The sequence below is a fragment of the Ailuropoda melanoleuca genome, chromosome 19 (genome assembly GCF_002007445.2).
Source record: "Ailuropoda melanoleuca isolate Jingjing chromosome 19, ASM200744v2, whole genome shotgun sequence".
Classification (NCBI taxonomy): domain Eukaryota; kingdom Metazoa; phylum Chordata; class Mammalia; order Carnivora; family Ursidae; genus Ailuropoda; species Ailuropoda melanoleuca.
This window is the reverse complement of record NC_048236.1, coordinates 33,911,914-33,928,215: the sequence shown is the minus strand read 5'-3', so window position 1 is coordinate 33,928,215 and position 16,302 is coordinate 33,911,914. Positions and strand designations below refer to the sequence as shown.

Here is a 16,302-nt window from a genome sequence, read left to right as displayed (position 1 = left end):
GGAAAGGAAGACAAAAAAGAGAATGTCAAGTAGAATGCACACATCTGGTGATCATTGTGAATGAAGCCAGAAGACAATGGTTGTCAAGTTTTCTTTATGGGGCAGTTCACTAAACAATGAGGCCATTTAACCCGGAAGCAGACAAGGGAGCACGACTTCAAAAATATTATCCAGGGGGGCGCCTGGGTGGCACAGCGGTTAAGCGTCTGCCTTCGGCTCAGGGCGTGATCCCGGCGTTATGGGATCGAGCCCCACATCAGGCTCTTCTGCTATGAGCCTGCTTCTTCCTCTCCCACTCCCCCTGCTTGTGTTCCCTCTCTCGCTGGCTGTCTCTATCTCTGTCGAAAAAATAAAATAAAATCTTAAAAAAAAAAAAAAAATATTATCCAGGGACCCCGGGGTGGCTCAGTCCATTAAGCATAGGACTCTTGATTTCGGCTCAGGTCATGATCTCAAGGTCATGAGACAGAGCCCCACATTGGCCTCTACGCTGCGTGTGGAGCCTGCTTAAGATGCTCTCCTTCTCACTCTGCCCCTCCCTTCTCTCTCTCTCTCTCAAAAAACAAAAACAAAACAAAAACCAGTATTAAGTTGGAGAGCTTACTTGGTCAATACATCTGAGATCAAGACTTAACCGTACAAGGTTAAGAATTCATCAGATACTTAACAGCTGTGTTGCTTCTTCAGGACAAGGCCACTAAGTGTCTGATTGGCAGGCACCATCGCGGAGAATGAGATTAATATTCTCATTGTTTTTAAAACTCCAACACTCCTTATTTTTATTTATGAAATAGAAGACTTTAAGTTGTTTGTAATTAAACTCCAGAAAGTAACCAACAGTGCACTTTAGCATAAAGTATCCACAACAGCTATGGAAAGAGACACTAGAACAACAGAAATAATGTATCAGGAGGGCAGAGTTACGTGTAGTTCTGTTTCTTTTATTTGTTTTCCTTGACATTTTAGGCAACAAGATAAAGGCAGTCAAATGCAGAGTTATTTTATCTTTATTAAGATAAAATTTTAGATGCAGTCTATGTAAATTTACTGCCCTTTATCCCATTTACTGCGAAGCTCTTCTTTAACAAAGCTCTGGCTTTGCTTTTACTTAAGAAATTATTCTGCCTTAATTATATAAGGCTGCCTCTGGCTTCTTCCCTCCAGCCAGTTCTTTCATAAAAGGTCTCTTCTACTTTCCTATTCCTTAGAATATGTTTGAGTCTCTTTTTCTAAGAATATTCAAGAAAAAGAAGAGAGACTAAAATAAAGCTTAAGCCTCAGAAGCAGCAAAGCCGTGTTTCCGTATTTCCTGGTAATCTGTAGAGCTCTCCTTTCAGGTAGGAGATGAAAGGGCAGATGTGAGGGTGAGACCCTTCTGCGGCCTTTTACAGTTTGTACTGATAGACAAGAGCTGAGGCTACTCTTCCCGGTTTGTTTCAAACTCCCCTCGGTTGCTGCTTGGAGGTGCAGCTCTAGAATTTGTCAGAGCACAGAACTCAAGTTAGATCTAAAAATCATAACGACTTGGACACTTGAAATAGGTCTGCTGGCAGGGCTCCGTCATCATGCCCATCAAGAGCCCTGTATTTCCACGGCTGCTTCTTCCTGTTTTCCAGTGCACAACAGACCTCTTAAGTTTTCATCACACAAACGAGGAAGATACTTGCAATTCAGAAATACATGCATTTGACAAGAGACCACAGAATCTACAATTCTTTCCCTAAAAACAACTAATCTTTATATGCCTGCAGATGAAACACTCAGTTGAATATTGAAAAAGAAAACAATTTAAAAAAAACCTTAGGATAAATAATTTTTGGGGATAAATTATTAAGAGTTAATTTATTTGAGCAAAATAGCAAATTTAGACTACCTCTAAATTATTTGACCCATTTATTTGATCAGAATTTCTACAAGTTCATTTCATTTTGATAACCAATAAAAACCTTTTTTCTTTCATAGCCTGTAGTCCTAATGATAACAATTCTAGTAAAATAATACAGTTATCACTGTATGATACAGTCCTGGTGAATGACAGGATTCTGGGTCTGGTGAATTGTCTACCACCTAACCTGTTGAAACGATGAGTAAAGAGTGAATCTGAAAATATAAGACCTGAAGGGTAGGGGAGGAAAAATAACTTTCCCTCTAACTTTCTAAATTCTTGGCTGAGATTCCTGTAATAAAAGGTTAACAAGAGAAAAACAGAAGTTTATTAACATGTATACCATATATATATATATGTATGTGTGTACACACACACATACACACACACACACACACACACACACACACACACACGGGAGATACCCAAGGAAAAATGAGTAACTCCCCAGGGTAGCCTAAGCCACTGGCTTCACACCATCNGGTAGCCTAAGCCGCTCTTCACACCATCTGCAGCTGAAGACAAAAGCAAGCAAGCTGTCCCGTGGCCAGTCTGGGGGAGTTACCGGGAAAAGCAGGGTAATCTAAAGGCAAGATTTGTTGTATAGATTTCAGGCAGAGTCTTTTCCATGGATAAGATCCTCTTGTGATTTAGTCAACCTTCTCTTCCTGGTGCAGTGGGAGAGACCCGGACAAACGGAGATTTCCTTTGTAATGTAGCTGTCCCTTACAGAAGTTTAACTTCTACTCTGTTTTCAGAACTTCTCTTGCGTCTGCTGTTTCTCAAAATAACGTATGCTAAAGAGCCATACTTAGGGATGGCATATTCTGCTACCCTTCAGTATTTTCAGTATTTTCTTTTTTTCTTTATATTTTTGAGATAAAATTTACATCAACACTAGATTCACCATCTTCACAATTTTAAAGTGTACAGTTTAGTGATTTGCAGTGTATTTCCAGTGTTGTAAAACCATCACTCTTATCTAATTCCAGAATATCTCCATCACCCCAAAAAGAAACATAGTCCCTTTTCAATTTCCTTTTCTCCCTATGCCCTAGCAACTAATTTACTCTGTTCCTATAGATTTGTCTATTCTGGGAATTCCATATCAACAGACCCCTATGATGTGGAGACTTTTGTGCCTGACTTCTTTCACTTATCACAGCATTTTCAAGCTTCATCCACGTCGTAGCATGTGTTAGCACTTCATTCCTTTTTATGGCTGAATAATCCGTGGTTCGGATATACTACCCTCATCAACTGATGGGCATTTGTGTCGTTTCCACTTTTTTTTGGCTATTATGAAAAATACTTCTATGATTCCTATAGAAGTTTTTGTGTGATTGTATGTCCTCAGTTCTCTTGGGCATATACCTAGGAATGGAATTGCTGGCTCATGAGTAACTCTCTGTTGAGCTTTTTGGAGGAACTGCCAAACCTTCCTACGGCCACTTCATTTTACGTTCCCACCAGCAATATGCAGGGTTTCCTTTGTGGTTTTGATGTGCATTTCCCTAATGAGAAATGATGTTGAGCATTTTTTCATGTGCTTCTTGGCCATTAGTATGTCTTTTTTTTTCTTTTTTTTGAGAAATGTCTTCACATCCTTGGCCCATTTTATGATTGGGTTGTCTTTTTGCTAAGTTCTCTGGATATTTAAGAAACCATTGCCTAACACAAGGTCTTGAAGATTTACACTTATGTTTCTTTCCAAGAGTTGTATAGTTTTATCTCTTACATTAGCTCTTTCACTATTTTAGACCCATTTTCATATATGGTGTGACATAGGCGTCCAAATTCATTATTTTGCATGTGAAAATCCAGTTTTCCAAAAACCATTTATTAAAGAAACTACTCTTCATTTATTAGTCTTGGCATCCTTGTCAAAAATCAATTGACCATAGATGTATGGGTTTATTTCCAGACTCTTTATTCTGTTGTATTGATTTATATGTCCATCCTTATGCCAGTACCATCACTGTTTCAGTGTAGCTTTGTAACAAATTTTGAATCCAGGAAGTGTAAGTCCTCCAAATTTGTTCTTCTTTTTAGAGATTGTTTTGGCTATTCTGGGTCTCTTGCATTTCCATATAAACTTTAGGTTCCAATTCTCCATTTTTCCAAAAGAAGCAGTTGAAATTTTGATAGGGATTGCACTAAATCTACAAAGCAATTAGGAAATATTGCCATCTTAATATTAAATTTTCTTATTCTTAGACACAGGATGTCTATTTACCTAAGTTTTTTATTTCAACAGTACTTTAACAAATTGTTTAACAATGTTTCAATGAGTCTTGTCCTTTTTTTTGTTTGTTTATTTTTTTTTAGTAATCTCTATACTCAGCATGGGGCTTGAACCCACAACTCTGACATCAAGAGTCACACACTCTTCCAACTGAGCTAGTCAAGTGCCCCAAGTCTTGTATTACTTTTCTTAATTTTATTTCTAAGTATTTTACTTTTAGCGCTACTGTAAATGAATGTCTTTGTAATTGTATTTTTTGATTGTTCATTGATAGTGTACAGTGAACACCACACTGAGTTTTGTATATTGGTGTTATATCATGCAACTTTGCTGAATTTGTTTATTAGTTCTGATGATTTCTTTTGTATATATATTCCTAAGGATTTTCTATATATAGGTGATGTCATCTATAAGCAGAGATTGTTTTACTTCTTTTTTTCTTTCTGGTTGCTGTTTTTTTCTTTCTTGCCTGATTGCCACAACTAGAACTTCCAGTACATCTTTGTCTTGTTCTTAAGCTTTTAGTCGCTCACTGTTAATATGATGACAGCCGTGCATTCTTTGCAGATGCCTTTTATTTAGGTTGAGGAATTTCCCGTATAATCTTAGTGTGTTGAATGGTATGTGTGTGTTTGATTTGTCATGAAAGGGTGTTGGATTTTGTCAAATGCTTTTTCTGCATCGAGTAACATGCTTCCGTGGGGTTTTTTTCTTATATTCTGTTAATACATTGATAGAGCAAACCTTATATTTCTGGGATAGCTCTCACTTGGTCATGGTATATAATTCTTTCAATATGCTGCTGGATTTGGTATGCTAGCATTTTGTCAAGAACTTTTGCATCAGGGTTCCTAAAGGATATTGGTCTGTGGTCTTCTTCTAATGTCCTTGTCTGGCTTTGGTATCAGGGCAATTACTGGCATCAAAGAATAACTACAAAGTGTTCTCACACTTTTTTTTTTCTTTTTTGTACATTTGAAAAGGATTGATATTTATTCTTCATTGTACATGTAATAGGATTCACCGGTAAAGCCATCCGGTTCTGGGCTTTTCTGTGGTGGAAGTTCGTTACTGTTGACTATATTGCCTATGCTGCACTTTTGTTTATGACTAGAAGTTTGTACCTCCTAATCTCGTTCACCCCACCCACCTCCCCTCTGGCAACTACCAGTTATTCATATGTAAGAATCTGCGTTTTTATGTGTTCATTTGGTTTGGTTTTTAGATTCCACATTTAAGCGAAATCATACGGTATTTTTCTTTCTCTGTCTGATTTATTTCGCTTAGCAGATACCCTCTGGGTCCATCCATGTTGTCACAGATGGCAAGATCTTTCTTTTTATGGCTGAGTAATAATCCATTTCATATATATTCCACATCTTTTCTTCTTTATCCATTCATCTCCTGATGGATGCTTAGGTTGTTTCCATATCTTGGCTATTGTAAATAATACTGTGATAAACATGGGGGTGCATGTGTCCTTTTGAATTAGTGTTTTCATTTTCTTTGAGTAAATAGTAGTGGAATCACTGGATCATATGATATTTCTACTTTTAATTTTCTGGGGAACCTACATACTGTTTTCCATAGTGGTTGCACCCATTTACATTCCCACCAACAGCACAGGAGGGTTCCCTTTTCTCCACACCTCACCAATACCTGTTCACTTGTTATCTTTTGTCTTTTTGATCTTAGCCATTCTGACACGTGTGAGATGATATCTTATTATGGTTTTAATTTGCATTTTCCTGATGGTAAGTGATGTCGAGCATCTTTTCATGTGCTTGTTCACCATCTATAGGTCTTCTCTGGAAAAATGTCTATTCAGGTCCGCTGTCCATTTTTTTAATCAGATTGGTTTTTTTGGTGTTGACTTGTGTAAGTTCTTTATGTATTTTGAGTATTAACCCCTTATTGGATATGTTATTTGCAAATATCTTCTCTCATTCCCTAGGTTTCCTTTTTGTTTTGTTGATTTTGATTTGGTTTCCTTTGCTGTGTAAAAGCTTTTTATTTTTGTGTAGTCCCAAGTTTCTTTTTGCTTTTTTTTCTCTTGCCTGAGGAGACATATCTATAAATACGTTCCTAAGGCCAATATCCAAGAGGTTGCTGCCTATGCTTTCTTTTAGGAGTTTTATGGTCTCAGGTCTCACATTTAGGTCTTTAACCCATTTGAGCTTATTTTTGTGAATGATATAGGACAGTGGTCTAGTTTCATTCTTTTGCATGTAGCTGTCCAGTTTTCCAACACCATTTATTGAAAACACTGTCTTTTCCTCCATTGCATATTCTTGCTCCTTTGTCATAGATTAATTGACCATATAGGCCTGGGTTTATTTCTGGGCTCTCTATTCTGTTCCATTGATCTGTGTATCTGTTTTTGTGTCAGTACCATACTGTTTTGATTACTATAGCTTTGTAGTATATCTTGAAACCTGGAATTATGGTACCTCCAGCCTTGTTCTTATTTCTCAAGATTGTTTTGCCTATTTGAGGTCTTTTGTAGTTCCATACAAATTTTAGTATTCTTTGTTCTAGTTCTGTGAAAAGTATTATTAGGTTTTTTTTTATAGGAATTGCATTGAATCTGTAGATGGCTTTGAGTATTATGGACATTTTAATAATATTAATCCTTCCAATCCATGAACAAGGTCTGTCTTTCTATGTGTTTATATCATCTTCAATTTCTTTCATCAACGTCATTGTTTTCAGAGTATAGATCTTTCACTTCCTTGATTTAATTTATTCCTAGGTATTTTCTTCTTTCTGGTGCAATTGTTTTCTTAATTTCTCTTTCTGCTACTTTATTATTAGTTTAGAGAAATGCAACAGATCTCTGTATATTGAGCTTCTATTCTGTGACTTTACTGAATTCATTTATCAGTTCTAATGATGTTTTGGTAGGGTCTTTAGGGTTCTCTATATGTAGTATCCTATTTTCTGCAAATGGTGAGAGTTTTGCTTCTCCCTTACCAATCTGAACACCCTTTATTTCTTTTTCTTGTCTGGTTGCTGCAGCTAGGATATTCAGTACTATGTTGAATAAAAGTGGTGAGAGTGGAACTTCTTACCTTGTTCCTGATCTTACGGAAAAAGCCTTCGGTTTTTCACCATTTAGTATGATGTTAACAGTAGGTTTTTCATATGTGGCCTTTATTATCTATATTATATATGTATGGTATATTCTATATATGTATGTATGCATGTATGCATATTATGTATATTCCCTCTAAACTTATTTTGTTGAGAGTTTTTATCATCAACAGATACTGTATTAAATGCTTTTTCTGCAGCTGTTGGAATTATCATGTTTCAGGGCTTTTTTGATTACTGATGGAAGTTTTTTGATTAATTTTATAGTCTTTTTCTTTACGTCTATTTAGATGTTTTATGACTTCTTCAGTCAGTTTTTGTTGTCTCTACTCCCGTATTTATTATTTCCTTCTTCTGCTTACTTTGGGTTTAGTTTGTTTCCTTTTTTCTAGCTCCTTGATGTGAAAGTTGAGGTTATTGATTTGATATCTTTCTCCTGCATTTGGGCTATATGTTCTTGTTTCTTTGTATGCCTCAGAATTTTTTTGTTGAAACCTAGACATTTTGAATAGTGTAATGTGGCAACTCTAGAAATCAGATTCTACCTCTTCCCCACAGGTTTGTCATGGTTACTTTTTTGTAATTGTTTGTTTTTTGTTGAGTGACCATTCTGAACCAATGCTGTAGCCTGTTCTTTATTATGCGTGACGATTAAAGTCTCCACTTCTTTAGCTAAGTGGTTAGCTACTGGTAAGGATAACTTACTGAAATTCCTTGAACAGGAAGATCTCCCAGGCTTTGTAGAGGGGCTTTGAGTTGTGTTGGGGCATGTCTTCAGAGTCAGCCAGGCAGTTTGCCACTCTGCCTTTGCGATCCCGACCACTTACTGCTTGCTCAAATTCTCAGGGTCAGCTAGAGGCTTCTCATGTCTTTCCTGAGCATGCACACAACCCTGGGCACGTGCATGAATTTCTGAATTCCCAGGAGTATATCTGAGCTTTTTCAACTCTTAATCCCCCAAACATCTCCTTCTCCAGACTTTCCTCCAAGCTTTTTGTTTAGTCTACTATTTGCCCTGTTATCCATTGCTTCAGGCAGCAACGGCTAAAACATTTGGCTGTACATGTTCTCCACGAGTGGCTTCAGGTAACAACTTTAGCGCTAGGTGCATTCCCAGTTTGGTGAGACAAAGACAAGGCTTTTGAGCCAGTCTTTCCAGAGAGCCACCCAGACAAGGCAAAATAAATAATTAAATATATTCTGCTCCCTCTGGTACTATTACTAAGAATGTAAGCTATTCTTTTCAAGACTACAGCTGAGCTGGAGAACAGTGGATGGATGACACTAGGGTAAGTTAAAACGCCACAAAGCTCACTATTCTTGCCAAGATCCAGCTGATTTTCTTAAATAAGTACTTTCTTGGTTGCTGCAAGCTTTCAGTTAGTTTCCAGAGTTCTAAAATAGTTGATTCTAATAGTTTTTGCCTGTTTTTCCACTGATTTTATGGATTAGGGAGAGTTTCAGAGTTCCTTACTTCACCATTTTTGCTGACATCACTATAGTATTTTCTCTTTTCATTAGGATTTTGCTTTAATGGTTAAGTTTAAGGGATTGCGGTAGGGTTAGTTTTAAACATAAGGGAAATATTGTTGTATGACTGAAAACTGTCAAACCTGTACCTGAAATGGGATTTTTGTGGTTTATTATGTGTAAACTTCTAAATGCTTCCTAAAACTTGAAATTAATTTTGGCCCTTGTGCAAATGTATAGGAGTCAAAAAGTCAGAAGTATAACACAGAAACAGAGAATCTAAAAAGGGGGGGCAGGTGCAAGGGGCACCTGGGTGGCTCAGTTGGTTAAGTGTCTAACTCTTGATTTCAGCTCAGGTCATGATCTCAGTGTTGTGAGATCGAGCCCTGCAGTGCTAGGCCTGGAGCCTGCTTAAGATTCTGTCTCTCCCTCTCCCTCTACCCCTACCCCACTCTTAAAACACACACACACACACACACACACACACACACACACACACACATACACACATTTGGGGGGCAAATGGAAACCAAGCATTGATATGTAAATGAAGACACACTCTTCTAATGTCTAACCCAGTACCTGTAGGAGGATATAATGATAGGAAAAGACAAGCTTGGAGAAATTTGACTTGTTTACAGTGAAGGTAGAGAAGAAGCTTATAAGGAGGTACGGAGGAAGCCCAGTGCTGTCAGTAGGCTGCAAGCTGGGGAGCCCAAATAGCACCACAACCGTGAACATCAAGTTAGTACCTTGTTCATATCACTGGCATAGTCCTAGAGCCATTTTTTAAAATTTAAAACTGAAATATATTTCTTTACATAGCCACACATATTTAAAGGGGCATGCATTTTAAAATTATATTCTGTCATTTTAAAACCAAATAATGTTGGTTCTTTTTGTTTGTTGGTGGTGGTGATGGTGGTGGTGTGTGTGTGTTTTGTGGGGTTTTTTGGTAGCAAGGAGCTGTACCTCCAGCCAGTTCGGTTCCTCCTGTTGCCGGGGCCCCGTCTGTTGGACAGCCTGGAGCAGGGTTTGGAATGGTGAGTGGCGATCTGTGCTAGAAATTGATTGTAATTGACATTTCTGAGGCCTTTGCCAAATCCCAGATTAACAAATACAGCTACAGAATATAATTCTTCCCCAAATGCAGTAATGTAAAACTTAAAAAATTAAGTCCTCTGTTAGACATTAAGAAGTCTACACATGACATGATAAGGTCGGCTATAAAATACTTAAATTCTGTCATCAAAATAATTACTATAGTATATAGTTTTGTCATTTTCAGAGTAATATTTACCAAACACATTCTTAGCCCAATCATCAAAATCAACTCTTAATCACTGTACTAGGACTTTTCACTTATCACTTTTATCACTAGCAAATTTTAGGGCCAGGGTCCACAAGTAAACAAGGTTTTATCTCTTCAGAATTGTGCTCACAGAAGACAAATAATCACCAGCAAAGCCTGGTTGGGAGAAGGATGCCACATGGCCAGCCAGGCTTCTACTGTACCTCGGTGATTCTCTGCCATCTGCCAGCCTCACAGCACCCATCATTCAAAATTACAAGTTATACTTTTTCACAGACCTGCATTCTCACAAATTGTCAGAAACGTTAAAGACTTAAGCGTCAGGGCATTCCCATAGTGGATTCCACTCATGCTGTGAACCGCTCTTGCTTTCCAGCCTCCCGCTGGGACGGGCATGCCCATGATGCCTCAGCAGCCAGTCATGTTTGCACAGCCCATGATGAGGCCACCCTTTGGAGCTGCGGCTGTACCTGGCACACAGGTCAGTTCTTTAATGTCTTTAGAATAATGACATTACAAGTATAAAACTGCCATGTGGCAAACTGTTTAAAAATGTTTTTACCTTGTATAATCCACGTATCGGTTGCTTCAGAAGTAAAGGGGAAACATGGAAGACAGATTAGCAGTTGTGTGAGGTTTGGAGGAAAATGATCGAAGAAACTCACCATCCTAAGTCCCTCCATTCCTCTCCTACTTAAGTCAGAATAGTTCCTGAGGACAACTCGACATTTAAAGTAGCTGGGCATTTATTCCAGAAAAATGAATACTTCTGATCCATACATAGTTTTATCATGTGTTTCCAGAACTAGCTAAACTCAAGGTTAGGGACACCATCCTCCAGGCTGCCAGTTTTGCCCAAGAATTGTGAAGCTAATAGCAACGAGTTTGCCAAACTGCAGGGTCTGAGGGAACAGTCCCTACCAAACTACGTGTACTTCAGACACCAGCCACAAGCTTGGGAGTCCCGAGGGCTACCCCTTCACTTCAGACCAGCTGCCGGCAGATTTGAAGGTTCTCAGTATCCTAGAACAATTTACAGAACTCAGGAAAGCATGAAATTCATCGCAGTTTTATTATAGCGAAAGGACACCAATTAGATCTAGCCAAAAGAAGAGATGTGTAGGGTGAAGTCTGGAGGTGGGAGGGTTCCAAGCATGAATCTTCTTTGTCCTAGGATATGTTAACTCGCCTGGCATCAACGTGTAACAGTATACATGCAGTATTACCAACCCAGGAAGCTCACCTGCACTTCAGTGTGCAGAGTTTTTATTGAAGTTTCCTTACGTAGGAATAATTGAATTATTACATTGAGTGAGTTATTGCCCATGTGGTTGAACTCAATCTCCAACACCCCAACTTCACTCAACACCAGGCTGATATTGTGTGGCCCCAAGACCTAACACTGTCATCACATTGTGGTCTTTCTGGTTGGCTAGTCCCCACCCTAAGTCCTCTTGTTAGCATAAAGGATCAGGTGTGGTTCCAGGAACCCACCCTGCATAACAAAGACTTGCCTATTACTCAGGAAATTCCGAGGGTTTAGAGGTTACCTACCAGGACCCGGGACAGAGAACAAACCTCTCTTTAGATGAAGCCAAATTTCTTACTACCAAGATGGTAAAACATACACACTTTGTTGAACTGTTTTACTGCCAGGAGTGATAGTCACGTTGATGAGCAACCAGTTCTTGATTCCTTTTGTAAATTGCCCCGCCAAGGTGGAGGTGTAGGTAGAACCAAGAGGTTTTTACCCTGAGACACTGACATGGATGGAGTCAGGACACCACGTTATGACTTTACTAGCACCGTGCCCACAAACCGAAACAAAAAGCTCAAATATATTACAGTGGTATCAGTAAATGGTTTCACTTCTATAATATTTTTTTATTTTGAGAAGGGAGGGACAAGAGAAGGGGCAGAAGGAAAGAATCTCAAACAGACTCCCTGCTGCACAGGACTCGATCTCACAACCCTGAGATCATGACCTGAGCCAAAATCAAGAGTCAGATGCTCAACCGACTGAGCCACCCAGGCTCCCCACTTCTATGATATTTTTAACTCACCACATGGATGTTTATGTCGTTATCCATAGGATTCCTACTTTGAACTGAGTATACTTTAATCCCTTTTCGCTTCCTTTAATCATCTCTAAAATCTGTTATCTACTTGTTCCCAAATTTTGTCAGCTTCTTTAACCCCTCAAAAGCCACAGTGACCAGAAGAAAGAATGGTGGGTGTTCAAAGAGATAAATTTAGAAGCTGAGAAACCCTAGCCTTCAAGGCTATACTCAAAGCACTGGCTTTGTGAGAAATGTTCCAGTCTCCTCTGAGACCATTGAACTCTGCCTCGTATTGTTTCTGAGGGGAGTGAGGAAGCTTTTGGGGCTAATAGTTGGGATTAAATTTAATCTAGATATATTTAAGTTCTAAGAAGGATCTCATTTATTATGAATGTTTCCTTGATGGTTGAATACACCTATGATTATTTAACACCTTTTTGAAAAAAGGCAAGACATTTCAATTTTTATTAACTTGCAAGAGTAATATCAAGGTTTTTAAAATCTTCCTGTATTTCGTGTGCTAAAAGCTTTAGAAATAAATGAACACAATTTTATTAAAGTAGCTGTTTTTCTTGCATGATACCAGTGTTACGTAGCGTCAGTTTACTTACTTAATTCAAAGAATGAAAATGAAAAATAGATAATATGATGAAAAAAGAGTGTCTTAATCATTTCATTGAATTTATAGTGATTTAGGAAATGGTGTGCCGTATTTATAAAAGTTTAAGAATGCAGAGGTGCCTGGGTGGCTCAGTTAAGTATCCGACTCTCAGACTCAGGTCCTGAACTCAGGGTTCTGGGATCAAGCCCTGTGTGAGGTCAGACTCTGCACTGGGTATGGAGCCTACTTAAGTTTCTCTCTCTCCCCCTTTCTGCCCCTCCTCCCTCTCTTAAATTAAAACAAAAAAAAAGTTTTTTATTTCATATATGAGAGAAGCAGCAGAGGTGATTATTCTAAATAATAAAATGAGTACGATTTTATAACTTCAGAAAACAAAATATTGTTTTCCATTACTGATGCCTGGACTTTTCCACTGTATCTCAATTGGTTTGGTATCATCCTTCATGATGTTGTCATCTCACCAAATTATTAATGATGAATCAACTCTTACACTTCTTTTTTTTTTTTAAGATTTTGTTTATTTGTCTTACAGAGAGAGAGAGGGAGAAAGAGAGAGCGAACACAAGCCGGGCCGGGGGGGCGGGGTGGGGGGGGCAGACAGAGGGAGAAGCAGGCTCCTCTCTGAGCAAGGAGCCCAATGTGGGATCCCAAGACCCAGAGATGGTGACCTGAGCCAAAGGCGGAAACTTAACAGACGGAGCCTGGACCCAGGTGTCCCTCACCTTTTGAGTTTCTTACCTTCCAAACAACTTCAACCCTTGTTCTTATCTTTTCTGATCTTTCTATGAAGAAAGATTCCTGTTTTAAAAAACTGGAAACTTGATTGATAGGTAGTGCAGTCAGTCAGTAGTTTCTGGACATGGGCACAAATCTAAAAACCTTTGTTTCTGGAGCTCTGTTTACTGAACCAATAAAAACATACATCACTACCCCCATCATCCCAGATTTCTGAGATTTCTGTCAGGTACAAGCGTAGGAGAAGAATTAGACTCAAAGGATTCGTGTCAATGATTACTCCATACGGATCACATGACCTTTTTCAAGGCTTCAGAGCCTAACACTCCTGCAAAAGCCTGCTTCCAAAACTTATGTCTGTCACACAATGAAATAATTTAGGTATTAATTAAACACGGTAAGTTAATTCTTTGTTGCTTTTTTAGCAAGTGCAATATGGTTCTTTCCTATAGCGTTTAGTAATTAATCTTCTTTGCGAGCTGGACAGGGATAGTGGAATTTAGTGACATACACACCTGGGAAACTCTTTTCCATCTGAAGCAAACAGTGCCCCCAAACTTGACTGGTTTTCATTTAAAATATTTCATATGAAATTCTATATTTAGCTAATAATTTAAAGTAATTTCTTAAGTGACTTTCTGCAAGTTATTTCCTTTCAGGTTTTCCCTCAAACTCACTCTCACTATAAGGAAAATCCATCAGAGTTCCTCTGTTAGTTCAGTGGTACTAATAACTCAAAGTAAAAGTGCTTTTGTGTGGAGCGGTTGACTGTTGTGTTACTGTACTCTGTGTTCATAATATCTGGACGTGACTACTGTTCCACGTCTTCCCTGACTCGTACCCATGTGGTTGTGCCACAGTCCTCGGATACTGCTTTGGCTAAATCCGATGTTAAAGGATTTCAAGAAAGCTAAAGAGCATTTAAAGTGTTTATGAAACCGAAATTAACACTGTGGCTGAGGAAACGAAGTAGATTTTGTAAACCTTTAGCCATCTGATCTTCTGCATGTTTGTTTTCTGTGGTATATGCCCTGCCTAACGCTTACCTGTCTCTCTGTTTGATTTCTGCTTCTGCTGTCTTGGGCTGGCTTTTCCCCACTAGCTTTCTCCAAGCCCTACACCTGCCACTCAGAGTCCCAAGAAACCTCCAGCAAAGGACCCATTAGCGGATCTTAACATCAAGGATTTCTTGTAAACAATTTAAGGTATCTAATATTGAGCTTTTCCTGTGGGCTTGTAATAATGACTGTGCAATGCTTAGCTATTTCAGGTATGATATTTGTACTTCCTGTGCTTTGAACAGATGTAAATAATAATAATAATTATTATTATTATTATTTGAGTGTTTATACTTTTAAAATCAGTATTAAAAGTCATCAATGAATTATAAATTTTTAAAAATCTCGATTAACTTACAAAACTAAGAGGAAGAAAAGCCTCCAAGTTGTCCTGAGAAGCATAAAGATTTTACTGATAAAGCAAAAAGTTGCCCCAGCTACTTGGTAAATTAGAAGATTACCACTTTATTACCTGATGACAGGAATTTATGGAAAGCTAACATCTATTACATGGCATTTAGAAAACATCTAAAAATATCCTTGGGTACATAATTGTATTTTTTATTTGTTTATCCTTCCTTGGCCTCATCAAATAAAGCTTAGATTGTTACCCTTTGCAACTTCTGCACTCAAGCGGAATTTTACATTTCTGACATTCTAGTTTTAAATTTCTAATATGACTTATGATGTGATTAATAATGGACTTATGGAAGGAAACTGATAAAGGAAAAGTTTACTGCTAACCCCAGCACCTAACACAGTGGGTAGGTTCTCAACAACTACTTGAGGCAAGTGGAGAGACAGTAATAATGCTGCTTGTCCTTTACACAGTACTTTTCATACCCACTTCCTAGTCACGAACTCCCTTGGTCGTCTCAGTGGGAAATCAAACCCTGTGACGTAAACTAGCCAGATACTTTTTGTCTCCATTTCAGAGCTAAAGCAACTGATCCTTGGCATTGAGTGATTTGGTAAAGGTCACATACCGGAAGGAGAAGCAAGAGGGTCAAAGTTTTGGGAGCGCTGTCCAATGTCATTTTTATTATGCATCTTACAACCTACACGTATATATATTTTTAAAACTTTTTCTAATGCATATAAGATTTTTGTGGATTCCTACTTTGGCTTTTTTTTTTTTCCTTATACAAGGTTAATGAGAGTTTATCATTCTGAGGCTTTGACATCTCAGTCAAGTAATCCCTCCCTGTGCCAGACTTTTCTACTCCATTTCAGTTTGGACTGGGCTGATGTAGGCATAAGTGAGACAATGAGCACTTCTTAGCTACTAGAGGTTCAGGACTGACTAAAGATAACTGCCGGGAGCAGCCCTTTATCCACCTCTCAGTTCAGTAAACAGTGCTCTCATCATGTGCTCAGAGCTCTGATAAGCACCTGAAACAGAAACGCTCAAGATAGCCCCTGCCTTCAGAGGTTTACAGTCAAAAGGGAGACAGACACAGACTAATTTGTGAAAAAGAGTTCCCCACGTGGCTAAGTGCTCACTCCAGGCAGGTTCCCTGGCAGAGATGACTGGTGAAGCAGGGACTGGTGTTCCTGGGGACAGAGGAGGGGGAGTGACATTTGCAAAGGCGCTGAGTCACGAGGGATATCTCCTTCTGCCTCTGTTCTGTTACTTGTTCAACTGTTGAGTGACTCACTGAACACCATAACTGAAAAAGAAGCAAAAATTAAGAAAATTGCTGCCATTCCTTTTTTTCCCCTTCTGCCCTTTTTAAAAGGCAAACTGTTCTTATTTAATAGTAAATGTTTCACTACTGAGATTACTAGTAAGTACCCACATTTCAAAATTTTGCTGATACAG

General features: G+C 38.5%; 1 protein-coding gene across 13 annotated transcripts in view; it reads left to right on the top strand.

Moving 5' to 3' along the window:
• Positions 1-16,302, top strand: part of SNAP91 (synaptosome associated protein 91) — a 142,409-nt gene that overhangs the window by 124,475 nt on the left and 1,632 nt on the right. For 12 of the 13 annotated variants that reach the window (XM_034648071.1, XM_034648074.1, XM_034648070.1 and 9 more), the window contains 3 exons: positions 9,653-9,736; positions 10,382-10,486; positions 14,525-14,627. In XM_034648071.1, coding sequence (XP_034503962.1) covers positions 9,653-9,736; positions 10,382-10,486; positions 14,525-14,617 — 282 coding nt within the window. In that variant the 3' untranslated portion in view covers positions 14,618-14,627. The remainder of the gene's footprint in view (positions 1-9,652; positions 9,737-10,381; positions 10,487-14,524; positions 14,628-16,302) is intronic. The other variant, XM_034648072.1, reaches the window with a different exon arrangement.